Source organism: Myxine glutinosa, chromosome 4 (assembly GCF_964187855.1).
Source record: "Myxine glutinosa chromosome 4, kmMyxGlut1.1, whole genome shotgun sequence".
Classification (NCBI taxonomy): Eukaryota; Metazoa; Chordata; class Myxini; order Myxiniformes; family Myxinidae; genus Myxine; species Myxine glutinosa.
Window position 1 is genome coordinate 10,735,360 of NC_136264.1, and position 18,434 is coordinate 10,753,793.

The 18,434-nt window shown below is 38.6% G+C and overlaps 1 protein-coding gene across 1 annotated transcript in view; it reads right to left on the reverse strand.

Moving 5' to 3' along the window:
* Positions 1-18,434, reverse strand: part of LOC137424409 (laminin subunit beta-1) — a 193,138-nt gene that overhangs the window by 14,121 nt on the left and 160,583 nt on the right. The window contains exons 32-33 of the mRNA XM_068111835.2: positions 17,736-17,943; positions 3,166-3,307 (exon numbers count right to left, since the gene is read on the reverse strand). Coding sequence (XP_067967936.1) covers positions 3,166-3,307; positions 17,736-17,943 — 350 coding nt within the window. The remainder of the gene's footprint in view (positions 1-3,165; positions 3,308-17,735; positions 17,944-18,434) is intronic.

Here is an 18,434-nt window from a genome sequence, read left to right on the forward strand (position 1 = left end):
CTCAGACCTCAAAGCAACTCGGCTTTCTTCTCTGACTCATTCGCTCCGCTTTCTTTTCTCCTCTATCTCCTCCTCGTCGTTTGGTTCCGGTTTCATTTAAAACATTAATTTTTTACCTTTTGAAAAGTTAAAAATCTCAAGGTTTAATCTACACAGGTTAGTATGTTAAGAAGATTGAAGGGAGATGAAGTGTGGAGGCAACAGCTTTGAGGAGGAGGGGGGGAGGGGGAGAATTGGAGAAAGATGGGAGGGGGGAGGGAAGGGGAGGGAGGAGGGGGAGGGAGGAGGAGGGAGATTTGAAGGGGAGGGGAAAGGGGGGGAGATTTGAAGGGGAGGGTGAGGGGGGAGAATTGAAAGGGAGGGGTGAGGAGGGAGTTTAGGAGGGGAGGTATGAGGAGGGAGTTTAGAAAGTGGATGATTAATGAAAAAACGAACATTTATTACAAACTGGGTTTATTGTGATTTTCAAGTCAGAGGTCCGTTTAAAAACGATAGAGGAGGGGTGGAATGCAGGTGAGTTTAGAGAATGTAGAAAGGAAGGATTGTAAGAGATTGATTTTTTTTTTTGAAGTGGAATGAATTGAAGAGGTAATTGAAAAAAGCCTTTTAAATAAGAAGAAAAACAGCGTGTTGTAATAAACCACTGAATAAAACACTGAAGGGGAAAGTTTAAACACATGTAAATAATATTTAAACAAAACCGTGAAAAATAATCTGGGAAAAGTCCCCAAGTGAGGACGTGGATTTGAGAAAGAAGGAGAAAGGGTTGAAGGAGTATGGAGGAAATTAGAGTTGGAAAGGCTGGAGAGGTGGAAGAAAAAGGAGATAAAGGGGGCGGGGTACAAGGCGAGACAAGGGGGCGAGAGAACAAGCATGTGTCCAAGAGGAGAGAAATAATTAATAAAGTAATTTCTTTTTTGTATTTAAAACGTTAGACTAAGGGTAAGATGTTCGTGGGAGGTAGGGGACGAAAAGAAATCAAAGAAACAAGCAAATACAGCGAAGGAGAGAACTTATATTCACAAAATACCGATGGGGGGGGGGGGGGGGGGAGGGAGCCAAGAGAGACCAGGCCGCGCACGAGGTCCGAACAAGAAACGACTAATTACACACAAGTTTGCAATAATTACAAAACCAAAACTAACTAGAAACACACAACACATATGCAATAAAATAACCAGTGGAAATTTGACAAAGACACGAATGGGAAAATTTATTTGGAATTGGAAAATTTTGGAAAAATTGAATGGGAATTTTTTTTTTGGTCTTGATAGTTGGAATGCTGATTTTGGTCAGTGTTGGCATAACAGGAATTTGTCGCAATGGGTACAGTGGGGTGGTCTTGTGTTAAAAGCACTAAACTGATAGCGTACACAGGTCATCGGTTCAAATATAGCTGAAGGCAGCAGTATTAAAAGTTTGGCTTCTCAGTTCTTGGAAACCTTCGAAGCTCTTGTACTTCGGCAGTTAAGACCGAAAAATATGGCGTATCGTTCATTTTTTCAGGAAAGCACCAAATTTGGCACAGATGTAGTATGGTCCTATACAATTGTTTTCCTGAGGTGCGCCCAAAAATTCAGAGCCCCTTGTGGCCGCCATATTGAATTTTAACATGACCGCCCTCTGTGACCTATTTCCCTCAATAACTTCTATACTATGAGCGATAACACCACAGTTCCAGTGTCTTACCCCATGTTTTCATGGTCTCTGAATCCAATGGGATCAATTGCATAAAGATTGGCATCCATCATCTTTAATTTCAAGATGGCCGCCATGGTGTTTCCATTTTCCTTGAATCTCTCATAGTATTTTAGGTAAAATTTCAATTCCAAGTGATACACATTGTTTTATTGGTCTCTGATAACAATGGAATGGTATTAATTAATCAAAGTTACACACAGTTGCAGTTTTAACTTAAAATATTGTGGGCACTTGAAAGGTGGAGGCTCTCGCACAGACGCGTAGTACTACAAGCACTGTCCATCGCAGTCACACAGTGATGTGCAGGGCAAATTTGCCCTGGAGCATTTACAGTTGCCTTTACAGGCCGACTTACAACGGCAGCTTGTAAGCTCTGAACATGCCTCCTGTATCAGTGGTATTGTGGTCCAAATTGGTGTCCAAGAAGTCCCTGTTTTCATCCAGCCCCAATCAGCTGGTGATGGAAGTTCTGGGTAGGCCACAAGTGCCTGACTCCATACGTGTCCAGCCTGAAAACATGCACGTTTTAGGTGTTGTTCGAAGGCGTCTGTTGTTGGGGGAATGTGATCAATTGTTCTTGCCTTCTTCGTGAACAAGTGTCGGCGCATGTCATTCAATGTCTTTATCTCGGTAGTCCGGTCATAGAGGATGGCAACATATCTTTCTATGCTCTGTAGTTCCATAGTAATAGCGTCCACAGATGGCCTATAAGCGAGAGCATGAAAGGTCTGCGTGATGCTGGGGTATGCCTCCCAAGCCTTCCAGGCTGTCTTTTTCCCAATTTGGGCAAAAAATGACACTGTGCCGCAGCCAGTGAAGGTATGAAATAATGGCAAAGACTCGGACTTCCTGCGGCCAAGGCCGGTGGCAATTTTATGGATGGCAAGGTAGCGGTAGCTTTTACCAGTGCCAATGGCAATCCAGAGTTCCTCCACACCGTGTGACTGGTAGGTAAAGTAGTGTGCTATTGCCAAGACCACAATATCAGAATCTACAGTTCGAATCAATACCCGTTTTCTCCCCTTTTTCACGGCATCCAGGACATTTTTTTGGATTTTTTGAATTATCTGAATTTTTGGGCGCCCCTCAGGAAAACAATTGTATAGGTCCATAATACATCTGTGCCAAATTTGGTGCTTTCCTGAAAAAATGAACGATGCTTCCTCTTAGCTGCCTAACTATTGGGGAAAAGCCCCTGGAAAAATACCAGAGATAATTTATATTGGATTGTTGATAAAAACACAATGAACTCATTGATGACCTTCAGCGAGAGGTAATCAGACATCGCTACCTGGTCTGGTTTGCACGTGATTCCAGTGCACGCTATGTGGTTGACTCTTCAAGTTCATTCGGCCAATCAGAGCGTTATATAATTGGCATTAAAATATGCCTCTGCAAACGCTGTGGCACCACATCTCCCAAAAGAAGAAGAAGAACACCAAAAACAATGTACCATATCCCTACCAGTTCCAAAGTGCTCTGAACATGCTCAATGTCCTCCTGGGCTTGCTGGATGGCATCCTGTGCAGCTTGCTGAGCCACCTCTGCTTGCTCCAAGGCGGTCTGGGCACCTTTACTCACACTTTCCACCTGTTCTGCATACTCCCTGTCCATGGCACAACCACATGAACATGTGCCATGGATGAACGAACCATGTTAGCAACACAACAACAAGTGTCAACACATCTTTTTTTATTTAAACGTTCCTAATTTTACAATTGTTTCTGCAGACTTAATCTTTACTTACAGGATCAGATTCAGGTGTCCTTATCCCAGGAACACCAGAACACAACCCACCCCTCTCCCACCGACTCTCCTTCTCCGACAAAAGGACATGCGGACATCCCATGCAACTTTCCCAATTTCGTGTTGCGCACATCAATGGGAACATGTAGTGATATTGCTGTGCAAAATGAACCACAAAATGACTTTACATCAAATACGTGCGATAAGCAATGCCGATATGATCAGCTGTTAGGGGAAGGGGTGGGATGGACGTGGCGTTATGGAATGTAACGTGTTCATAATTCCAGATGTCGAGTCACTGCAGCTTGCCGGTCGAGCCAGGATCATAACACTGACTGGCAGTGGACAATTGTGAGCACAACAGGTCTTTGTATTATCGACAGTGCGAATGGACAAGGCCATACTGCAAGTAACTGCAGCAGGGACAAGCCGTATCCTGTGCATGTACATATGTATTCAGACGACTTCTTCTTCTTCCATAAGCTAAACATGATGAAAACAGTTTTTTTTTAAATATTAAAATTAACGATTTTATGCAGCCTTGACCTTTGATCGAAAATAAATAATCAGGTTCTGCCTTTTGATTGATGAAATGATTACGTGACCCAATATGCAAATTCTTAAAATTCAGGTCAATCGGGTGAAAATTGTTCATTTTATGCAAACTTGACCTCTGACCTTTTGAGCTAAAAAAAAATTGGGTCCCAGCTTTTAATTAGTGAACCAATTCAGTGACCCAATATGCAAATTTGTTAAATTTCAGGTAAATTGGGTGGAAATTGACGTTTTCATGTGATGCTGACCTTTGACATTTTGACAAAATTATTAATTTATCTTCTCCTTATTATAATGAAGCTTTGGCGAAAATTCGATGACAAAAGTCGAATGGTAAAAAAGTTACGGCCCAGACAGACTCACACAGACACAGACACAGACTCACACTCACACAGACACAAACACAGACTCACACAGACACAGACTCACACAGACACAGACTCACACAGACACAGACTCACACAGACACAGACTCACACAGACACAGACTCACACACACACACAAGTGATTGTAAAACGCCCCCCCCCCCCTGCCTCCACAAATTAAAACAAGAAATTTTAGATTTTTTGTTATCAGTGATGGATTCCATTGAGATTCTTACATCACAACTTGTGCGAGGTTTGGAACCATAAGGTTCTTATTCTTGTGTTGTGAAATGACATCAACAACTGTGGAGATGAACATGTTTGTGGTTTGGAACCATAAGGTTCTTATTCTTGTGTTGTGAAATGACATCAACAACTGTGGAGATGAACATGTTTGCGGTTTGGAACCATAAGGTTGTTATTTTTGTGTTGTGAAATGACATCAACAACTGTGGAGATGAACATGTTTGCGGTTTGCAACCATAAGGTTGTTATTCTTTGTTGTGAAATGATATCAACAACTGTGGAGATGAACATGTTTGCGGTTTGGAACCATAAGGTTGTTATTCTTTGTTGTGAAATGATATCAACAACTGTGGAGATGAACATGTTTGCGGTTTGGAACCATAAGGTTGTTATTCTTGTGTTGTGAAATGATATCATCAACTGTGAAGATGAACATGTTTGCGGTTTGGAACCATAAGGTTCTTATTCTTGTGTTGTGAAATGACATCAACAACTGTGAAGATGAACATGTTTGTGGTTTGGAACCATAAGGTTGTTATTCTTGTGTTGTGAAATGATATCATCAACTGTGAAGATGAACATGTTTGCGGTTTGGAACCATAAGGTTCTTATTCTTGTGTTGTGAAATGACATCAACAACTGTGGAGATGAACATGTTTGTGGTTTGGAACCATAAGGTTGTTATTTTTGTGTTGTGAAATGATATCATCAACTGTGAAGATGAACATGTTTGCGGTTTGGAACCATAAGGTTCTTATTCTTGTGTTGTGAAATGACATCAACAACTGTGGAGATGAACATGTTTGTGGTTTGGAACCATAAGGTTCTTATTCTTGTGTTGTCAAATGATATCAACAACTGTGGAGATGAACATGTTTGCGGTTTGGAACCATAAGGTTCTTATTCTTGTGTTGTGAAATGACATCAACAACTGTGGAGATGAACATGTTTGCGGTTTGGAACCATAAGGTTGTTATTCTTGTGTTGTGAAATGACATCAACAACTGTGGAGATGAACATGTTTGCGGTTTGGAACCATAAGGTTCTTATTCTTGTGTTGTGAAATGACATCAACAACTGTGGAGATGAACATGTTTGCGGTTTGGAACCATAAGGTTCTTATTCTTGTGTTGTGAAATGACATCAACAACTGTGGAGATGAACATGTTTGCGGTTTGGAACCATAAGGTTGTTATTCTTGTGTTGTGAAATGACATCAACAACTGTGGAGATGAACATGTTTGCGGTTTGGAACCATAAGGTTGTTATTCTTGTGTTGTGAAATGACATCAACAACTGTGGAGATGAACATGTTTGTGGTTTGGAACCATAAGGTTGTTATTCTTGTGTTGTGAAATGACATCAACAACTGTGGAGATGAACATATTTGCGGTTTGCAACCATAAGGTTGTTATTTTTGTGTTGTGAAATGATATCAACAACTGTGGAGATGAACATGTTTGCGGTTTGCAACCATAAGGTTGTTATTCTTGTGTTGTGAAATGACATCAACAACTGTGAAGATGAACATGTTTGTGGTTTGGAACCATAAGGTTGTTATTCTTGTGTTGTGAAATGACATCAACAACTGTGAAGATGAACATGTTTGTGGTTTGGAACCATAAGGTTGTTATTCTTGTGTTGTGAAATGACATCAACAACTGTGGAGATGAACATGTTTGTGGTTTGGAACCATAAGGTTGTTATTCTTGTGTTGTGAAATGACATCAACAACTGTGAAGATGAACATGTTTGCGGTTTGGAACCATAAGGTTGTTATTCTTGTGTTGTGAAATGACATCAACAACTGTGGAGATGAACATGTTTGCGGTTTGGAACCATAAGGTTGTTATTCTTGTGTTGTGAAATGACATCAACAACTGTGAAGATGAACATGTTTGTGGTTTGGAACCATAAGGTTGTTATTCTTGTGTTGTGAAATGACATCAACAACTGTGGAGATGAACATGTTTGCGGTTTGGAACCATAAGGTTCTTATTCTTGTGTTGTGAAATGACATCAACAACTGTGGAGATGAACATGTTTGCGGTTTGGAACCATAAGGTTGTTATTTTTGTGTTGTGAAATGATATCAACAACTGTGGAGATGAACATGTTTGCGGTTTGGAACCATAAGGTTCTTATTCTTGTGTTGTGAAATGACATCAACAACTGTGGAGATGAACATGTTTGCGGTTTGGAACCATAAGGTTGTTATTCTTGTGTTGTGAAATGACATCAACAACTGTGAAGATGAACATGTTTGCGGTTTGGAACCATAAGGTTGTTATTCTTGTGTTGTGAAATGACATCAACAACTGTGGAGATGAACATGTTTGCGGTTTGGAACCATAAGGTTGTTATTCTTGTGTTGTGAAATGACATCAACAACTGTGGAGATGAACATGTTTGCGGTTTGGAACCATAAGGTTCTTATTCTTGTGTTGTGAAATGATATCAACAACTGTGGAGATGAACATGTTTGCGGTTTGGAACCATAAGGTTCTTATTCTTGTGTTGTGAAATGACATCAACAACTGTGGAGATGAACATGTTTGCGGTTTGGAACCATAAGGTTGTTATTCTTGTGTTGTGAAATGACATCAACAACTGTGGAGATGAACATGTTTGCGGTTTGGAACCATAAGGTTCTTATTCTTGTGTTGTGAAATGACATCAACAACTGTGGAGATGAACATGTTTGCGGTTTGGAACCATAAGGTTCTTATTCTTGTGTTGTGAAATGACATCAACAACTGTGGAGATGAACATGTTTGCGGTTTGGAACCATAAGGTTGTTATTCTTGTGTTGTGAAATGACATCAACAACTGTGGAGATGAACATGTTTGCGGTTTGGAACCATAAGGTTGTTATTCTTGTGTTGTGAAATGACATCAACAACTGTGGAGATGAACATGTTTGTGGTTTGGAACCATAAGGTTGTTATTCTTGTGTTGTGAAATGACATCAACAACTGTGGAGATGAACATATTTGCGGTTTGCAACCATAAGGTTGTTATTTTTGTGTTGTGAAATGATATCAACAACTGTGGAGATGAACATGTTTGCGGTTTGCAACCATAAGGTTGTTATTCTTGTGTTGTGAAATGACATCAACAACTGTGAAGATGAACATGTTTGTGGTTTGGAACCATAAGGTTGTTATTCTTGTGTTGTGAAATGACATCAACAACTGTGAAGATGAACATGTTTGTGGTTTGGAACCATAAGGTTGTTATTCTTGTGTTGTGAAATGACATCAACAACTGTGGAGATGAACATGTTTGTGGTTTGGAACCATAAGGTTGTTATTCTTGTGTTGTGAAATGACATCAACAACTGTGAAGATGAACATGTTTGCGGTTTGGAACCATAAGGTTGTTATTCTTGTGTTGTGAAATGACATCAACAACTGTGGAGATGAACATGTTTGCGGTTTGGAACCATAAGGTTGTTATTCTTGTGTTGTGAAATGACATCAACAACTGTGAAGATGAACATGTTTGTGGTTTGGAACCATAAGGTTGTTATTCTTGTGTTGTGAAATGACATCAACAACTGTGGAGATGAACATGTTTGTGGTTTGCAACCATAAGGTTGTTATTTTTGTGTTGTGAAATGACATCAACAACTGTGGAGATGAACATGTTTGTGGTTTGGAACCATAAGGTTGTTATTCTTGTGTTGTGAAATGATATCAACAACTGTGGAGATGAACATGTTTGTGGTTTGGAACCATAAGGTTGTTATTCTTGTGTTGTGAAATGACATCAACAACTGTGAAGATGAACATGTTTGTGGTTTGGAACCATAAGGTTGTTATTCTTGTGTTGTGAAATGACATCAACAACTGTGGAGATGAACATGTTTGTGGTTTGGAACCATAAGGTTGTTATTCTTGTGTTGTGAAATGACATCAACAACTGTGGAGATGAACATGTTTGTGGTTTGGAACCATAAGGTTGTTATTCTTGTGTTGTGAAATGACATCAACAACTGTGGAGATGAACATGTTTGTGGTTTGGAACCATAAGGTTGTTATTCTTGTGTTGTGAAATGACATCAACAACTGTGAAGATGAACATGTTTGTGGTTTGGAACCATAAGGTTGTTATTCTTGTGTTGTGAAATGACATCAACAACTGTGGAGATGAACATGTTTGTGGTTTGGAACCATAAGGTTGTTATTCTTGTGTTGTGAAATGACATCAACAACTGTGAAGATGAACATGTTTGTGGTTTGGAACCATAAGGTTGTTATTCTTGTGTTGTGAAATGACATCAACAACTGTGAAGATGAACATGTTTGTGGTTTGGAACCATAAGGTTGTTATTCTTGTGTTGTGAAATGACATCAACAACTGTGGAGATGAACATGTTTGTGGTTTGGAACCATAAGGTTGTTATTCTTGTGTTGTGAAATGACATCAACAACTGTGAAGATGAACATGTTTGTGGTTTGGAACCATAACGTTGTTATTCTTGTGTTGTGAAATGACATCAACAACTGTGGAGATGAACATGTTTGTGGTTTGGAACCATAAGGTTGTTATTCTTGTGTTGTGAAATGACATCAACAACTGTGAAGATGAACATGTTTGTGATTTGCAACCATAAGGTTGTTATTTTTGTGTTGTGAAATGACATCAACAACTGTGGAGATGAACATGTTTGTGGTTTGGAACCATAAGGTTGTTATTCTTGTGTTGTGAAATGACATCAACAACTGTGGAGATGAACATGTTTGTGGTTTGGAACCATAAGGTTGTTATTCTTGTGTTGTGAAATGACATCAACAACTGTGGAGATGAACATGTTTGTGGTTTGGAACCATAAGGTTGTTATTTTTGTGTTGTGAAATGACATCAACAACTGTGGAGATGAACATGTTTGTGGTTTGGAACCATAAGGTTGTTATTCTTGTGTTGTGAAATGACATCAACAACTGTGGAGATGAACATGTTTGTGGTTTGGAACCATAAGGTTGTTATTCTTGTGTTGTGAAATGACATCAACAACTGTGGAGATGAACATGTTTGTGGTTTGGAACCATAAGGTTGTTATTCTTGTGTTGTGAAATGACATCAACAACTGTGAAGATGAACATGTTTGTGATTTGCAACCATAAGGTTGTTATTTTTGTGTTGTGAAATGACATCAACAACTGTGGAGATGAACATGTTTGCGGTTTGCAACCATAAGGTTGTTATTTTTGTGTTGTGAAATGATATCAACAACTGTGAAGATGAACATGTTTGCGGTTTGGAACCATAAGGTTGTTATTCTTGTGTTGTGAAATGATATCAACAACTGTGGAGATGAACATGTTTGCGGTTTGGAACCATAAGGTTGTTATTCTTGTGTTGTGAAATGATATCAACAACTGTGGAGATGAACATGTTTGCGGTTTGCAACCATAAGGTTGTTATTCTTGTGTTGTGAAATGACATCAACAACTGTGGAGATGAACATGTTTGCGGTTTGGAACCATAAGGTTGTTATTCTTGTGTTGTGAAATGATATCAACAACTGTGGAGATGAACATGTTTGCGGTTTGGAACCATAAGGTTGTTATTCTTGTGTTGTGAAATGACAACAACTGTGGAGATGAACATGTTTGCGGTTTGGAACCATAAGGTTGTTATTCTTGTGTTGTGAAATGATATCAACAACTGTGGAGATGAACATGTTTGCGGTTTGGAACCATAAGGTTGTTATTCTTGTGTTGTGAAATGATATCAACAACTGTGGAGATGAACATGTTTGCAGTTTGGAACCATAAGGTTTTATTCTTGTGTTGTGAAATGATATCAACAACTGTGGAGATGAACATGTTTGCGGTTTGGAACCATAAGGTTGTTATTCTTGTGTTGTGAAATGACATCAACAACTGTGGAGATGAACATGTTTGCGGTTTGCAACCATAAGGTTGTTATTCTTGTGTTGTGAAATGACATCAACAACTGTGGAGATGAACATGTTTGCGGTTTGGAACCATAAGGTTGTTATTCTTGTGTTCTGAAATGATATCAACAACTGTGGAGATGAACATGTTTGCGGTTTAGAACCATAAGGTTGTTATTCTTGTGTTGTGAAATGACAACAACTGTGGAGATGAACATGTTTGCGGTTTGGAACCATAAGGTTGTTATTCTTGTGTTGTGTAATGATATCAACAACTGTGGAGATGAACATGTTTGCGGTTTGCAACCATAAGGTTGTTATTCTTGTGTTGTGAAATGATATCAACAACTGTGGAGATGAACATGTTTGCGGTTTGGAACCATAAGGTTGTTATTCTTGTGTTGTGAAATGATATCAACAACTGTGGAGATGAACATGTTTGCGGTTTGGAACCATAAGGTTGTTATTCTTGTGTTGTGAAATGATATCAACAACTGTGGAGATGAACATGTTTGCGGTTTGGAACCATAAGGTTGTTATTCTTGTGTTGTGAAATGATATCAACAACTGTGGAGATGAACATGTTTGCAGTTTGGAACCATAAGGTTTTATTCTTGTGTTGTGAAATGATATCAACAACTGTGGAGATGAACATGTTTGCGGTTTGGAACCATAAGGTTGTTATTCTTGTGTTGTGAAATGACATCAACAACTGTGGAGATGAACATGTTTGCGGTTTGGAACCATAAGGTTGTTATTCTTGTGTTGTGAAATGATATCAACAACTGTGGAGATGAACATGTTTGCAGTTTGGAACCATAAGGTTGTTATTCTTGTGTTGTGAAATGATATCAACAACTGTGGAGATGAACATGTTTGCGGTTTGGAACCATAAGGTTGTTATTCTTGTGTTGTGAAATGATATCAACAACTGTGGAGATGAACATGTTTGCGGTTTGGAACCATAAGGTTGTTATTCTTGTGTTGTGAAATGATATCAACAACTGTGGAGATGAACATGTTTGCAGTTTGGAACCATAAGGTTGTTATTCTTGTGTTGTGTAATGATATCAACAACTGTGGAGATGAACATGTTTGCGGTTTGCAACCATAAGGTTGTTATTCTTGTGTTGTGAAATGACATCAACAACTGTGGAGATGAACATGTTTGCGGTTTGGAACCATAAGGTTGTTATTCTTGTGTTGTGAAATGATATCAACAACTGTGGAGATGAACATGTTTGCGGCTTGGAACCATAAGGTTGTTATTCTTGTGTTGTGAAATGACAACAACTGTGGAGATGAACATGTTTGCGGTTTGGAACCATAAGGTTGTTATTCTTGTGTTGTGAAATGATATCAACAACTGTGGAGATGAACATGTTTGCAGTTTGGAACCATAAGGTTGTTATTCTTGTGTTGTGAAATGATATCAACAACTGTGGAGATGAACATGTTTGCGGTTTGCAACCATAAGGTTGTTATTCTTGTGTTGTGAAATGACATCAACAACTGTGGAGATGAACATGTTTGCGGTTTGGAACCATAAGGTTGTTATTCTTGTGTTGTGAAATGATATCAACAACTGTGGAGATGAACATGTTTGCGGTTTGGAACCATAAGGTTGTTATTCTTGTGTTGTGAAATGACAACAACTGTGGAGATGAACATGTTTGCGGTTTGGAACCATAAGTTTGTTATTCTTGTGTTGTGAAATGATATCAACAACTGTGGAGATGAACATGTTTGCGGTTTGGAACCATAAGGTTGTTATTCTTGTGTTGTGAAATGATATCAACAACTGTGGAGATGAACATGTTTGCAGTTTGGAACCATAAGGTTGTTATTCTTGTGTTGTGAAATGATATCAACAACTGTGGAGATGAACATGTTTGCGGTTTGGAACCATAAGGTTGTTATTCTTGTGTTGTGAAATGATATCAACAACTGTGGAGATGAACATGTTTGCGGTTTGCAACCATAAGGTTGTTATTCTTGTGTTGTGAAATGACATCAACAACTGTGGAGATGAACATGTTTGCGGTTTGGAACCATAAGGTTGTTATTCTTGTGTTGTGAAATGATATCAACAACTGTGGAGATGAACATGTTTGCGGTTTGGAACCATAAGGTTGTTATTCTTGTGTTGTGAAATGACAACAACTGTGGAGATGAACATGTTTGCGGTTTGGAACCGTAAGGTTGTTATTCTTGTGTTGTGAAATGATATCAACAACTGTGGAGATGAACATGTTTGCGGTTTGGAACCATAAGGTTGTTATTCTTGTGTTGTGAAATGATATCAACAACTGTGGAGATGAACATGTTTGCAGTTTGGAACCATAAGGTTGTTATTCTTGTGTTGTGAAATGATATCAACAACTGTGGAGATGAACATGTTTGCAGTTTGCAACCATAAGGTTGTTATTTTTGTGTTGTGAAATGACATCAACAACTGTGAAGATGAACATGTTTGTGGTTTGGAACCATAAGGTTGTTATTCTTGTGTTGTGAAATGACATCAACAACTGTGGAGATGAACATGTTTGCGGTTTGCAACCATAAGGTTGTTATTTTTGTGTTGTGAAATGACATCAACAACTGTGGAGATGAACATGTTTGTGGTTTGGAACCATAAGGTTGTTATTCTTGTGTTGTGAAATGATATCAACAACTGTGGAGATGAACATGTTTGCGGTTTGGAACCATAAGGTTGTTATTCTTGTGTTGTGAAATGACATCAACAACTGTGAAGATGAACATGTTTGCGGTTTGGAACCATAAGGTTGTTATTTTTGTGTTGTGAAATGACATCAACAACTGTGAAGATGAACATGTTTGCGGTTTGGAACCATAAGGTTGTTATTCTTGTGTTGTGAAATGATATCAACAACTGTGGAGATGAACATGTTTGTGGTTTGGAACCATAAGGTTGTTATTCTTGTGTTGTGAAATGACATCAACAACTGTGGAGATGAACATGTTTGTGGTTTGGAACCATAAGGTTGTTATTCTTGTGTTGTGAAATGATATCAACAACTGTGGAGATGAACATGTTTGCGGTTTGGAACCATAAGGTTGTTATTCTTGTGTTGTGAAATGACATCAACAACTGTGAAGATGAACATGTTTGCGGTTTGGAACCATAAGGTTGTTATTTTTGTGTTGTGAAATGACATCAACAACTGTGAAGATGAACATGTTTGCGGTTTGGAACCATAAGGTTGTTATTCTTGTGTTGTGAAATGATATCAACAACTGTGGAGATGAACATGTTTGCGGTTTGGAACCATAAGGTTGTTATTCTTGTGTTGTGAAATGACATCAACAACTGTGGAGATGAACATGTTTGCAGTTTGCAACCATAAGGTTGTTATTCTTGTGTTGTGAAATGACATCAACAACTGTGAAGATGAACATGTTTGCGGTTTGGAACCATAAGGTTGTTATTTTTGTGTTGTGAAATGACATCAACAACTGTGAAGATGAACATGTTTGTGGTTTGGAACCATAAGGTTGTTATTCTTGTGTTGTGAAATGACATCAACAACTGTGGAGATGAACATGTTTGCGGTTTGGAACCATAAGGTTGTTATTCTTGTGTTGTGAAATGATATCAACAACTGTGGAGATGAACATGTTTGCGGTTTGCAACCATAAGGTTGTTATTCTTGTGTTGTGAAATGACATCAACAACTGTGAAGATGAACATGTTTGCGGTTTGGAACCATAAGGTTGTTATTCTTGTGTTGTGAAATGATATCAACAACTGTGGAGATGAACATGTTTGCGGTTTGGAACCATAAGGTTGTTATTCTTGTGTTGTGAAATGATATCAACAACTGTGGAGATGAACATGTTTGCGGTTTGGAACCATAAGGTTGTTATTCTTGTGTTGTGAAATGACATCAACAACTGTGAAGATGAACATGTTTGAGGTTTGGAACCATAAGGTTGTTATTCTTGTGTTGTGAAATGATATCAACAACTGTGGAGATGAATATGTTTGCGGTTTGGAACCATAAGGTTGTTATTCTTGTGTTGTGAAATGACATCAACAACTGTGAAGATGAACATGTTTGCGGTTTGGAACCATAAGGTTGTTATTCTTGTGTTGTGAAATGATATCAACAATTGTGGAGATGAACATGTTTGCGGTTTGGAACCATAAGGTTCTTATTTTTGTGTTGTGAAATGACAACAACTGTGAAGATGAACATGTTTGTGGTTTGGAACCATAAGGTTGTTATTCTTGTGTTGTGAAATGATATCAACAACTGTGGAGATGAACATGTTTGCGGTTTGGAACCATAAGGTTGTTATTCTTGTGTTGTGAAATGACATCAACAACTGTGAAGATGAACATGTTTGCGGTTTGGAACCATAAGGTTGTTATTCTTGTGTTGTGAAATGATATCAACAATTGTGGAGATGAACATGTTTGCGGTTTGGAACCATAAGGTTCTTATTTTTGTGTTGTGAAATGACAACAACTGTGAAGATGAACATGTTTGTGGTTTGGAACCATAAGGTTGTTATTCTTGTGTTGTGAAATGACATCAACAATTGTGGAGATGAACATGTTTGCGGTTTGGAACCATAAGGTTCTTATTTTTGTGTTGTGAAATGACAACAACTGTGGAGATGAACATGTTTGCGGTTTGGAACCATAAGGTTGTTATTCTTGTGTTGTGAAATGACAACAACTGTGGAGATGAACATGTTTGCGGTTTGGAACCATAAGGTTGTTATTCTTGTGTTGTGAAATGACATCAACAACTGTGGAGATGAACATGTTTGCGGTTTGGAACCATAAGGTTGTTATTTTTGTGTTGTGAAATGACATCAACAACTGTGGAGATGAACATGTTTGCGGTTTGGAACCATAAGGTTGTTATTCTTGTGTTGTGAAATGACATCAACAACTGTGAAGATGAACATGTTTGCGGTTTGGAACCATAAGGTTGTTATTCTTGTGTTGTGAAATGACATCAACAACTGTGAAGATGAACATGTTTGCGGTTTGGAACCATAAGGTTGTTATTTTTGTGTTGTGAAATGACATCAACAACTGTGAAGATGAACATGTTTGCGGTTTGCAACCATAAGGTTGTTATTTTTGTGTTGTGAAATGACATCAACAACTGTGAAGATGAACATGTTTGCGGTTTGGAACCATAAGGTTCTTATTCTTGTGTTGTGAAATGACATCAACAACTGTGAAGATGAACATGTTTGCGGTTTGGAACCATAAGGTTGTTATTCTTGTGTTGTGAAATGATATCAACAACTGTGAAGATGAACATGTTTGCGGTTTGGAACCATAAGGTTCTTATTCTTGTGTTGTGAAATGACATCAACAACTGTGAAGATGAACATGTTTGCGGTTTGGAACCATAAGGTTGTTATTCTTGTGTTGTGAAATGACATCAACAACTGTGGAGATGAACATGTTTGTGGTTTGGAACCATAAGGTTGTTATTCTTGTGTTGTGAAATGATATCAACAACTGTGAAGATGAACATGTTTGTGGTTTGGAACCATAAGGTTCTTATTCTTGTGTTGTGAAATGATATCAACAACTGTGGAGATGAACATGTTTGTGGTTTGGAACCATAAGGTTGTTATTCTTGTGTTGTGAAATGATATCAACAACTGTGAAGATGAACATGTTTGTGGTTTGGAACCATAAGGTTGTTATTCTTGTGTTGTGAAATGATATCAACAACTGTGGAGATGAACATGTTTGCGGTTTGGAACCATAAGGTTCTTATTCTTGTGTTGTGAAATGATATCAACAACTGTGAAGATGAACATGTTTGTGGTTTGGAACCATAAGGTTGTTATTCTTGTGTTGTGAAATGACATCAACAACTGTGAAGATGAACATGTTTGTGGTTTGGAACCATGAGGTTGTTATTCTTGTGTTGTGAAATGATATCAACAACTGTGAGATGAACATGTTTGCGGTTTGGAACCATAAGGTTGTTATTCTTGTGTTGTGAAATGATATCAACAACTGTGGAGATGAACATGTTTGCGGTTTGGAACCATAAGGTTGTTATTCTTGTGTTGTGAAATGACATCAACAACTGTGAAGATGAACATGTTTGCGGTTTGGAACCATAAGGTTGTTATTCTTGTGTTGTGAAATGATATCAACAACTGTGGAGATGAACATGTTTGTGGTTTGGAACCATAAGGTTGTTATTCTTGTGTTGTGAAATGACATCAACAACTGTGAAGATGAACATGTTTGCGGTTTGGAACCATAAGGTTGTTATTCTTGTGTTGTGAAATGATATCAACAACTGTGGAGATGAACATGTTTGTGGTTTGGAACCATAAGGTTGTTATTCTTGTGTTGTGAAATGACATCAACAACTGTGGAGATGAACATGTTTGCGGTTTGGAACCATAAGGTTGTTATTCTTGTGTTGTGAAATGATATCAACAACTGTGAGATGAACATGTTTGCGGTTTGGAACCATAAGGTTGTTATTCTTGTGTTGTGAAATGACATCAACAACTGTGAAGATGAACATGTTTGCGGTTTGGAACCATAAGGTTGTTATTCTTGTGTTGTGAAATGATATCAACAACTGTGAGATGAACATGTTTGTGGTTTGGAACCATAAGGTTGTTATTCTTGTGTTGTGAAATGACATCAACAACTGTGAAGATGAACATGTTTGCGGTTTGGAACCATAAGGTTGTTATTCTTGTGTTGTGAAATGATATCAACAACTGTGGAGATGAACATGTTTGTGGTTTGGAACCATAAGGTTGTTATTCTTGTGTTGTGAAATGATATCAACAACTGTGGAGATGAACATGTTTGTGGTTTGGAACCATAAGGTTGTTATTCTTGTGTTGTGAAATGATATCAACAACTGTGAGATGAACATGTTTGCGGTTTGGAACCATAAGGTTGTTATTTTTGTGTTGTGAAATGACATCAACAACTGTGAAGATGAACATGTTTGCGGTTTGGAACCATAAGGTTGTTATTCTTGTGTTGTGAAATGACATCAACAACTGTGGAGATGAACATGTTTGCGGTTTGGAACCATAAGGTTGTTATTCTTGTGTTGTGAAATGACATCAACAACTGTGAAGATGAACATGTTTGCGGTTTGGAACCATAAGGTTGTTATTCTTGTGTTGTGAAATGACATCAACAACTGTGAAGATGAACATGTTTGCGGTGATGTACTTGGCATGCTGCGCCTCAATTAGCAGGTCACGTGCTTGCTGCACATCCTCTGTGGTCTGGGCCAGGATCGCATCCACATTGGCAAGGCTCCCAACACGTGCCTTGATTTCCTCCGTGAGAATGCTGATCTCCTCGGGCGAAGCCGGGACTGACAGTCCCAGGACCTCATTGGCCACCATTTCAATGCTGTCAGGTGAGGCCCCTTCCTCTAAGGTAAGGGGATGAAGAGAACCAGGATAATCACCTACAGGTTCAGAAGTTGACATAACAGAGAATAGTAGTTGTCAGTTGAGGAAGCCAACAGCAGACCCTCCAGTTAAACAACAACAACAACAAAAATGTTGAAAATGATTCCAGTTATTATCATTGTGTGACGTCACTGGCAAAATCGGAAATCTGGCCTGTTTGGCATTACGTTATAAATATATAACTTATGGAGTTGGAATCTCAACTTTAAAACCCATATAACTGCATTTATTTGTCCGATATCTATTAATGTGTGGTCCCCACATTACATTAATATTAATGTAAACCCCCCCCTTCACATGCCTCCCCCCTTCACATGCCTCCCCCCCTTCACATGCCTCCCCCCCCTTCACATGCCTCCCCCCCCAAAGCCCTCTCCCTCCCACAGATCTCTCGATGTCTCCATGTCTCTCGGTCCCTGCTCTCAAATGTTGTGTTTGTGTCCTTCCCCCT